This window comes from Sebastes umbrosus, chromosome 1 (genome assembly GCF_015220745.1).
Source record: "Sebastes umbrosus isolate fSebUmb1 chromosome 1, fSebUmb1.pri, whole genome shotgun sequence".
NCBI lineage: Eukaryota > Metazoa > Chordata > Actinopteri > Perciformes > Sebastidae > Sebastes > Sebastes umbrosus.
The window spans coordinates 11060677-11072287 of NC_051269.1; the positions used below are offsets into that span (position 1 = coordinate 11060677).

General features: G+C 39.4%; 1 protein-coding gene across 2 annotated transcripts; it reads right to left on the minus strand.

Moving 5' to 3' along the window:
- Positions 1–6243: 6243 nt before the first annotated feature.
- tusc2a (tumor suppressor 2, mitochondrial calcium regulator a) lies at positions 6244–11115 on the minus strand. Of its 2 annotated transcripts, none has more exons than XM_037767200.1 (4): positions 10769–11115; positions 9877–10119; positions 7068–7188; positions 6244–6972 (listed from the first exon to the last, which is right to left on the minus strand). In XM_037767200.1, exons 2-4 carry the CDS (start codon positions 10023–10025, stop codon positions 6907–6909), a joined length of 336 nt encoding a protein of 111 aa, XP_037623128.1. In that variant the 5' UTR covers positions 10026–10119; positions 10769–11115; the 3' UTR covers positions 6244–6906. The 2 variants fall into 2 exon arrangements, with proteins under 2 accessions (XP_037623128.1, XP_037623136.1); XM_037767208.1 differs by having other exon boundaries at positions 10522–11115.
- Between the last annotated feature and the right edge of the window lie 496 nt (positions 11116–11611).

An 11611-nucleotide genomic window follows, 5' to 3' on the forward strand; every position in this document is an offset into this window, starting at 1 on the left:
GGCTCCTTATCGCAATCGATCAAGATGGTGAAAAGACTCTCCACTCAGAGAGCTTTAGAAATGATTTTAGAAGAGAGAGAACTTTTGGAAGATGAAGATGAAGATGAAGAGTTTTCACAATATTAGGATCACATTTCTGTCAATTCAGAGTCTGACAGTGAGTATGAAGAAGAGGATGAGACTGACCATTAGGCAGCTCAAAAACGAGCCCCTCAGCAGCCAGCAAGTGGAGAAATATGGATGTCAAAAAATGCAACACACACACAGTAAAACTCTGCCCCTCATGTGTTGTATAAGCTGGCATGAATAGGCTATGTGTTCAATGGGGTTGGTGTTGTGTAGACTGACATGAATTTCTAATTAAGTTCAAAGAAATAAACATCAATAAAAACATTGTTTCATTTATATTTGTTCAAGATAAATGTTTTTTTCCACCCATATCTTCATAATAATGATTTTTATTTTTTATTACATTTTATTACAAAAAACAAATAGCACTTTTGTTCATAAATAATATCCTACAGAAGTAAATGGCAAATATTAACCATATGCTGTCTATATTGCTTGTAATTGGGATAAAGTAAACATCTGTTAAGTATTTTTACATAAATTGTTATGGTTGTATTGATTTAAAAACCCAATAATGGGGTTGGTCCAACAGACGTATTGTAGTGGAGTAAAAAGTACAACATGTTACTTTGAAAGGTAGTAAGGTTCAAGTATAGAGTACGATAAAATGTTCACTAGAATGAATGTACTTGCTTACACCACTGTCTACAACATTAAAATACTTACATATATTAAATGCATCAGTCACTTGATAGTGTGAGATAATTATTCATTATGAGTCCTTTTTCGATAATCTAACAGTAAAATTCTGAATACAGCTTTTGTCACATGTTACATGTAGTTCTTTTTTACATGTTGCTACTTGAGTGAAGTGATTTTAGTGTTTTTTCCACTAATGCTCCGAGCACACTTCAGACGGTGGGCATGAGGCATCTGGCATGCAGATGTCCCTGCTGCCTGAGGCATGTGATGACAGCCACTGGCAATGGCTCAGTGAAGTAACCAAGTACCACATGCCATCATCTTGCCAAGTACAGCAGATAGGACGGTGCAGAGCCATGAGGGGTTAGGGCCACAGGAGAGAAGGGTAGATGCCACGCACTCACACATAATTAACCAGATCCAACCACCTGTTTTAATACTCTGTGTAAATTAGAAAGAGGAAATCTGTCAAAAGTGTTTCTGTCAACGTTTTGAGGAACAGTGTTCCTGTAAAAGTTAGACTTATTCTTCGTTCAGATACATGTGAGCTGAAGGTCCCCAGAGCACATGATTGTGGGGCGAGGTTACGGCCTGGAAGTGAGATGTTTTCCTGTGTCCGCTGTTTGTCTTCTGAGCTTTGCTGACTCACCTCACCATGTCATCAGTTTCTCTCTCTGTGTGTGTTTAAGGAAAATGCAGAGCGTGAACGACCCATGTGAATGAGGAGGGGAGGGAGAGGAACAAAGGAATAGCTCGGCTTTTCCTCTACTCTCAGCTTGCCTTTGACCTCTGCCTCCTGAACGTTACATCAGCACAAGTCAGGGACCATCAGGAAGCGAAAACAATGGCAGGGAAACTGGAAACACGCCCTGCCACCTTCACTTTGCATCCCAAACACTTAATGCATTGCGATACATTTGGGTAATCGTGTGAATTGGTAAACTGGGATGGAAGGAATTTCATTTGAACAATTGGGTTTGACCTTAATACATGTTTACTTCCTCATTTGCCTTGATTCTGCTGGCCAAAATAAGGTAAAAAAAAAAAAAAATTGTATGTGAATACATGAAAATATGGCAGAAAAGTACCTACGTAAATGACCCATAAGGCCTCAAAGACATACCGGTATACACATTCCACTGCTTCTGTTGTATCTACTTTCTTGTGGATTTATGTATAGATTAGAAACACAGGATGTTACCGTATAATTTCCTAGAGCATTATTTATTTTCTTCAGTGGTGTAAAGTAACTGAGTACATTTACTCAAGTACTTAAGTACAATTGTTAGGGATGCAGTGACACCGATACTGGATCTGATATCGGTGACAATGGGATCAATCTATTCAACTCAATTTAATGTTTTTATATATATATATATATATATATATATATATATATATATATATTCACTGATATTTTAATTTCTGTATAAGTTTTGACCAATTTGTTGCTGTATTAAACAATTTAATTGTAATTCCTGTTAATTATGAAGATTTTCCAAGTCGCTGGTGTACGATTTATCATTTTAATAATAAAGAACAATTAAATGAATTTATATGTATTTATTTGTTACATTTTGTTTTACAAAGCAATTTTATATCAAGCCTGATGTTTCCTAACACATAAAAGAATGATCCCAGTCACTTCCACACAGTGAGGCATACATCTTATTAATTAAACACTGGTATCGGGTCGATACTCGGTATCGGCCGATACCCAAAGCCCAGGTATCGCTATAAGTATCGGGAAGGAAAAAGTCAGATCGGTACATCCTTAACAATTTTGAGCTACTTGCAACTTTACTTGAGTATTTCCATTTTCTGTTACTTCATACTTCTACACCACTACATCTCAGAGGGAAATATTGTACTTTTTACTTTTTACTACATTTATTTTAAAACTTTATTTACGTAAATTTTGATTATTGATACAAAATACATAGTAAACTAATAAGTTATAATATATTAAAATTACTAACCAGCAGTATATAAAGTAATTAAAATGAGCTCCACCTTTACCAGCTGCATCATTAAAGTGATGTACACATTAATGCATCAATAATTATAATACAATAATAGAATATATACTATTCTGCATAATGTGTTCTCTTACTTTTGGTACTTTAAGTATATTTTGATGCAGATACTTTTGTACTTTTACTTAAGAAACTTTTTGAATGCAGGACTTTTACTTGTAGCAGAGTATTTTTAAACTGTAGTATTAATACATTCACCAAAGTAAAAGATCTGAATACTTCTTCCACCACTGCTTTTCTTTCAGTTACTCTGTCATACAGTGTATGATCACGCTCTACCTCAGTAACATAATCCAACTGTGAATAGAGATAAAACAAGCCCTGCTGTTTTACTTTAAACAGCATGTTAAGTGATCCCAGAGAAAACAATATATCTCTTTTATTGTTTATAATTCAAAGCATGTTTTAGTTCTTTTTCAAGGCTGCTGGTAATTTATAACGACTATCTCCCTCAACCACAGCCACATGGACAACTTATCCCCTTTACAAGACACACTGTATACATCACAGAACACATTGTACGGATCAACAGAGCTATACAGTGTCATATTCATTATGTTTTCAAGTATGCTTTATAAGAAAGGGGCTCATCCTTATTATATAAGCCGGACTTTTAGCAAAACATCAAAGACCACTGGAGAGGAAGCACATCAAAGTGACTGACCTCTGGCCCAAAAACACACCCGACCACATTCCACACAATTACAGACACCAGGGACCGACTGCAGAGGAAGCCCTACCCATGTATTGTGGGGATTTGTCAACTATGCCGAATTATGTTTACATTGCTATTAAAGTCTGATACTGTGCCAGCTGGCAACATTAGCCTCAACCGGTCACAATTTAAGTCTTTGAAGATTTCCATCAAACGAGATTTAATTACATCTTCAGCCTTTTTTTGGAAAGTCTAACTGCGCAGGATTATCATTAGAGGAAAGAGAGTGAACATACAGCATATGACACAATAAACATAATCACACAGGAACTCATTTAGTACAGGTGTAGGTTTCTGCCGCCATCTAGAGGTGGGATACCTATGTTATTGAAGTGTAAATTAACTGTATTTCACAGTAATGTCTGCGGATTATCTCCATCTTTGCATAATAAATAGGCAAAAATGAATACAAATCTGGCTTTAGTTGCTCACAGCAGCTTTACAGCTCAGCAAGGCTGACTGAAATTCAAGAAGGCAATGAGGAAAAAGCTAAAAATAAGACTGGTGATATCAGGGTTATACTTCCAGCTGTCATGGAAGTACAGGAATTGCTGACTACATTTTTTAAAAGTGGCCACTTGATTGAATGTGAACTTGTCCATTCACTTCCAGCAAACTAAAATGATTACACCGCGTTTCTTTCTGGATCGTTGGCGACTGGTACTTAAAGGACCAGTGTGTAACATTTCAGGGGATCTATTAGCAGAAATGGAATATAATATTCATGATTATGTTTTCATTAGTGTATAACCAATCACCTGAAACTAAGAATTATTGTGTTTTTGTTAGCTTAGAATGAGTCCTTCATATCTACATAGGGAGCGGGTCCTCTTCACGCTGTCCGCCATGTTGCTCCGCCATGTTTCTACAGTAGCCCAGAACGGACAAACCAAACACTGACTCTAGAGAGAGACTTTCATGTTTTTCCGCTACATGAAGGCCATCGTAGTTCTCCGACACGCTTGTGATACTGCGGTAACGAGAGCCACATAGTGCAAAACTTCTGACTGTAGAGTGCCTACTACAAACACTTCTGATGATTCTGAAGTATACATATTAACTTTGAAGCCGGGTCAGTGATCTTGAGAAACTAGCAAGAGTAGATTTTTTTAAATTATCCAACCGAAAAAAAACGAGCTTGATGTTGCCAACTCTTTTCCAATAAAAGTAGCAAGCAGCACTAGCTCCAAACGCCCCTAAATCTAGCTAGAAAGTCGTCAAGTCGGCCACCGCCTGACTTCCGTTGCTCCTAAAGTAGTGCTATTATGGTAAGGATGGCCTCTGAGCGAGGCGAGCGGCGTTACCACAGTTTTGCACTTAACTGCCCAAGTTACCGCAGTCCTGTAAAGGGAGGAGTGAGCGGAGGGGTACTCAGTTGCAATCTGCAACCACTAGATTGGTTCTGCCCAAGGTTTCTACCCGTTAAAGGGGAGTTTTTTCTTGCCACTGTCGCATAACAACGCATGCTCATGGGGGATCTCTTGTTGGGTCTCTAAATTATAGAGTCTGGTCTAGACCTGCTCTCTATGAAAATAGTCTCAAGATAACTTCTGTTGTGATTTTGACGCTATATCAAAATAAATTGAATTGAATAGATGCTGCCGAATCCTACACACTTTACCTTTAAATGAATTGTTCTACATTTTGGTAAATACGTTTATTTGCTTTTTTGACAAGAGTTAGATAAAAAATACTGGGTAACACTTCATTTTACAGGTCCACAAATCTCATAGTAATTAGGTGATAATTAGCAAGTGACCTATTAGGAATTTCTTTGTAATTACTGCCAAATTACCCCAATATTTACCTCAAAATGTATAGAAAATGACTTTATTATAAACATTATTTAATAATTATATGCAAAAATGGCATATAATCATTAAAATAGGGCCTTTAGGCTTGAGAAGCGGCTGTGCGTTGCTCTTCATTGGAGATGGAAAACCAAAACTAATAAAACTAATAGAAGACACTTCTGATCAGGGACAAATCTCACTATTGTGTGACTTATTGTCTCAACAAATGTTAACTGGTAGCTAATGTCATGATTCAGGGAGTTTTAATAGAAATTTCAAATAAGGTATTTGCTAATTATTATTTATTTATCAGCAGACATGGAAATAAAGCATATCAATTAACTTTGTATTCTTTTCCTGGAAATGTATTAAATAAATTACCAGCTATTGGGAAATAGCAGTATATAATTATTAAATAATGTTTATAATAAAGTAATTTTTGATAAATTTGAGGTTAATATTTGGGTAATTTGGAAGTAATTCCAAAGAAATTTCAAATAGGTTACTTGCTTATTACCAAAGATTGATACCACTCTCATGTCTGAGCATTCAATATGAAGCTAGAGCCAACAGCCGACTAGCTTAGCTTAGCATAAAGACTGTAAACAGGGGGAAACAGCTAGCGTGGGTCTGTTCAAAGTTAAATCCACCTACCAGCACCTCTAAATCTCACTAATCCACGTGCTATCTTGTTTGTTTAATCCGAGAGTACCAATCATGTCATCCAACTCTCGGCAAGAAAACAAATATGCTTATTTCCCAGGATGTTGAAATATTCCTTTAAATGTGCACCTTTTCATCAGTTAACATCCAAAGTAAGATGTGTATGAAACCAAGTAGTCAAATATTGTTATGTGTGATTGGACACAACTCAACGGTAACAGGAAGCAATGAACAACATCATAGAAAAATGCCTTGACTCAAGATATTCAGCTCAGTAAACCATTTATTCAAGTATTTCCAACTAAGAAATCTGATATTATTTACAATACATTATGTTCACTAGTGCAGGTCTGAGCTCCGGTAACTGAGACAGACTCAGACGTGACAATACAGAACATGACTATATATACAATAAATTTCACAATCCTTCATTATCCTACCCTGTAACTACATCTTCAGTCCCTCTCTCACACACAGTCACTCAAACAAACCTAAGTGCACACATGTACACATAAAGACACATACAGTTTCACTCTACGGCTCACAGAAGGCATAAACCATTAAAGCCTTTTCACATCAAGGATGTTTTTCCCTGCAAAGAAACTCACAAGAGAAATACAACTTCATTTGATGTATTCTGCTTACATATCAGCTGGGTAGTGGACACACAACCTGTACCGACACTACTTTTGTGAATATCAAAATATGGATTTTTTGTGAACAGGGCACCATCTGACCAAAGTTGAATTCAAATGTATAACATCTCATTCAATATATATCAGTTTTATACGACAGTTTGATTTTCCGTTTTCTCTCCAGACCACAGCTCCAGTCTTGACTTGAATGCTTGGACACTAGGACAAGACTTTGCTCCGAGAAGAGTACACCTGTGGATGCACTTCATAGTAGATCAGTCCTGTGCAACTTCTCACACCTCACAGAGGACGACGGGGAAATCTACATGTATACAGGGGTGGTCAAGCTTCACCATTCCCTAAAAAAATAAATAAAAATAAATATTAAAATTGACAAATTGTTCGAAACATCCTTCAACCAGATGGATTCTGCCAAACTTTGAGCCCAGCTCACCTGTGGAATCAGATTTTTCTGGATCCTCTTCAACTTGGACTTTTTTCTGCCATTTTTTGTCACCACCGTCTCTTCATAGAATTCATGGGCGAGGTCACCGTCCTCGTCGTAGTACAAAGAGCTGCCAACACAGCAAGTAACCGTCAGTCTAAAACTGCAAGTCAGAAAAGGAAACTTGCACCAGATCAGAGATAAGTGAATATTATATGGTCAGTAGTTTTGTCAAAAATATCGAAGTATTGAGACGTATTGATACTGAATATTTGAAACTGTTTCAATACTCATTTTCCACAGTATCAATACATGGGTACCAGCTGTCTCTCTTCTCTCCGACAGACAGTTGACACACTAATATTTATCACTCACTCACTCACTCACTCACTCAACCTTCAACCGCTTATCCGGGGTCGGGTCGCGGGGGCAACAGCTCCAGCAGGGCACCCCAAACTTCCCTTTCCTGGGCCACATTAACCAGCTCTGACTGGGGGTTCCCGAGGCGTTCCCAGGCCAGTGTGGAGATATAATCTCTCCACCTAGTCCTGGGTGTTCCCCGTGGCCTCCTCCCAGCTGGTCTTGCCTGGAACAGCTCCCTAGGGAGGCGCCCAGGGGGCATCCTAACTAGATGCCCGAACCACCTCAGCTGGCTCCTTTCAACACAAAGGCGTAGCGGCTCTACTCCGAGTCCCTCACGGATGACTGAGCTTCTCACCCTATCTCTAAGGGAGACGCCAGCCACCCTCCAGAGAAAACCCATTTTGGCCGCTTGTACCCGCGATCTAGTTCTTTCGGTCATGACTCATGACCATAGGTGAGAGTAGGAACGAAGATTGACCGGTAGATCGAGAGCTTTGCCTTCCGGCTCAGCTCTCTTTTCGTCACAATGCTGCGGTAAAGCGTATGCAATACCGCCCCCGCTGCTCCGATTCTCCGGCCAATCTCATGTTCCATAGTCCTCTCACTCGCAAACGAGACCCCGAGGTACTTGAACTCCTTCACTCGGGGTAAGGACTCATTCCCTAGCCAGAGTAGGCAATCCATCGGTTTCCTGCTGAGAACCATGGACTCAGATTTAGAGGTGCTGATCCTCATCCCAGCCACTTCGCACTTGGCTGTGAACCGATCCAGTGAGTGCTGGAGGTCACAGACCGATGATGCCAACAGAACCACATCATCTGCAAAAAGCAGCGATGAGATCCTCAGCACACCGAACTGCAAACCCTCCTCCCCCCGACTACGCCTCGATATCCTGTCCATGAATAGCACGAACAGGATTGGTGACAAAGCGCAGCCCTGGCTGGCGTACAGAGATTGGATGGCCCTGAGGACTGACCCCCTCAACCCATACTCCCGCAGCACCTCCCACAGTATCTCCCGGGGGAGATATGTTTTATCTTTTTATAGAAATCGAAAATTTGACGCCCTCAATGTTGTGTAAATTTTTTCCCTGTGGTATCGAAATCGATATTTTTCAAGGTATTGTATCAAAGTTGGAAATTTCAGTATCATGACAACACTAATGGTCAGTTTACTCAAAACACTATAGTAAATTTCTCCCTTACCCCCAGTGGCATCCAGCGAAGTTTAATGTGAGGAAGTTTTGAAATTCCCAACTCCTAGCGCTTTCAGTTGTTACTATGCACGTTTAACTTTTATGTATTTTAATTATTTATTGTATTATTTAATATTTTCTATGTTTTATTGAGCTGTGTGTGTGCTCTGCTATCTACTCTTTTTAATTGCCCCACTGTGGATCAATAAAGTTATTAAATTGAACTGATCTGCCTCTGAAACTCAGTATAATCCACATGCTTCACTGTGGACAGTTTTACATTGGGACTATTTTAGTTTAGGGCACCCTGGTGGCCTACTGTAGGGGTTAGGATGTTCACCATGGATCGCAGCATCCCTGGTTCCATCCGTCCGCCCTGAGACCTTTGTTGCATGTCATTCCCCATCTCTCTCTCCCCTCGCTTTGTGTCATCTCTCTACTTTCAACTAAGGCTGACCTGAATGCTTCAAAGTTTCGAACGTTGCCATAGTAATCAACCTCCAAGTCAGTTTTCGAATGCTTCGTTTTTGTTTGTTATTTTATCTAAGTATGTAATAATAATGTATAACTCCCCAAATAGCCCATGAAATAAAGTATAATCCCACAGCATTATTCATATTCAACGTTAATTATTATTAGTTATTCTCTGACGGATATCAACGTTTGTTGTGTGAAGAGGTGCGTTTGTGCCCAGTAGTGCGACAGCAGCGCTGTCTCGGGCATTGAAATGGGGGAGATGGAGACAAACAGAGAACATATCAGTCTGCTGCACTGCGTCGCGAAGCTTCGAAACCCCAAAAAAGGTATTCGGGGACAGCTCTACTTTCAACTATATAATAGAGGCATAAATGCCTTTATTACATAGCTGTTCACCTCCATTGTATTTCCCAGATATTGATATCTCGTGTTAGCGCGGGTTTTTCTCCGGCTTCCTTCCACAGTCCAAAGACATGCAGGTTAGGTTAATTGTTGACTCTAAATTTCCCGTAGGTGTGAATGTGAGCTTGAATGGTTGTCTGTCTCTATGTGTGTCAGCCCTGTGATAGTCTGGTGACCCGTCCAGGGTGTTCCCCGCCTTCGCCCAATGTCAGTTGGTATCGGCTCCAGCCCCCCCACAACCCTGAATGGGATAAGCGGTTACAGATAATGGATGGATGGAAAACCTCAAACCCAAACTACCTCCACTAGGAATACATAATAAATATGTTGTAATTTGAGTGAACCCAACCTTTACCAGTTTTGCAATCATGTATAATTTACCTCCTCCTGGTAAAAACAAACGGTGTTGCACTTCTGGACCCTTTGAGGCGGGCCACAGACTGCTCGTTCCCATCACTGGCTGAATCTCCTCCAGCTCCACTGCCCGAGAAAGGCCAGACACCTTTGGCTTTGGATCCACTTCCACCCATTCTCTCAGAGATAACACATAGTTAGTCTCCAGGTAAAGCTTTCAATCTGGTTTGGAGGCCAGACGCTCTCTCAGTTCCTAACCAAAGCCAGGATCTGAAAAGTAAAAAAGCACATAAAGAAAAAACACACATTCCCAATCAGACTTTATCTGCTTTACTGCTTAGTGTTCAGCTAGTTGTGTGATTACCTGTGAGACTTTGATGAAAGGCTATAATACACTAGATTTAATGCACAGTTAATGCTATTGTCACAGTGATGAATGATCATTTGACGCTGTGAAATGAGTCAGTTTGATTCAGAGACTGTACTGTACTGTACTATAACAACATCAGCTCACTAAACCTGACTGGTTTCTTAGGTTACGTTATGCTAGCTTAAGAGGAGGCTAACACACCAGGCCATACAACTAAGCTACCTGACCATAAACGCAAGCAATCCTATTAGTTACATGTGCATTTGCTATATTAATGCATAAACACAACATTCATGTTATACCTAAAGCACAGTCCATGCCTCGTTAAAGCACCCTCTCGATATGAGGCCAGTGTGGCTAATAACAGCTGGCTAACTGGAGCTAACGGTACCTGCATACTGAGGTGAGTTAGCCTGTTAGCTTCCTTAGCCACTGACGCAGGTTAGCTACACTAGCTAAGCGATAACTAGCTAAGGCAGGGCAGCAATGTGTCTCCTAAACAAACACAGGATCATCATTAAACTACATGTTTCCTGGTTAATGTCCTACCTTATCGAACAGGATTAAACGCCATGTCCTTTCATAACTTCTACCAGCGGCTACGTTGAGCTAGCGTTAGCTGTTATGGTCCCTTACGATGTGATCAGCTGATATGTGACAGACAGGCGGTACCTACACTGTTAAAGCAAACACACTGTATTTACTACTTAATGATCATCATGTCAGGGGGGTTAATATATGTTGTTTGACCTAGAAGCAGAGTCAATCGGGAGCTGTGTGTGTTTCTGATTATTCTCACTTTAACGTTGGCTTCATTAACACTTGATTTTAATGTGTTTTGTATGATATTATGTATTTACTTTGCATTTGTTTTATGTTGTGGCAGTCTGAAAGTTCAATGTATGTTTAAATGCTGCTGTCTTGGGCCAGGTTTTGTCTTGCAAAAGAGATTCTTAATCTCAATGAGTACTACCTGATTAAATAAAGGTTAAAAAATAAATAAATAAAGATAAACATGCATTTTGACTCGAGGTTTAGAAATGTGGGGGTTAAGGGTTTGTTTTCTGAGTGTTTAATTAAGGGGCAAGGTCATAAAATAGGGCACATATTTTACTTTTAGTGCTATTTTAACATTCATTTATGATATCTGAAGAAATACAAAAGCTTATATGAACTGGGAAATTCTTTACTTGAACGCAGTTCACGTGTCACGACAGTTTGAATTGTTGCTTTAACATGTAAATATGTGCATAGACGGATACAATGATAGTGAATATTTTCTTTAAAGGACAGAAAAACAACAAAGATATAAAGGAATGACAAACAGCTTCTAGTGAAACACATGTATACCAATATTCATTCAAGATTCCAGTCAACCAGAGTGACACTGCT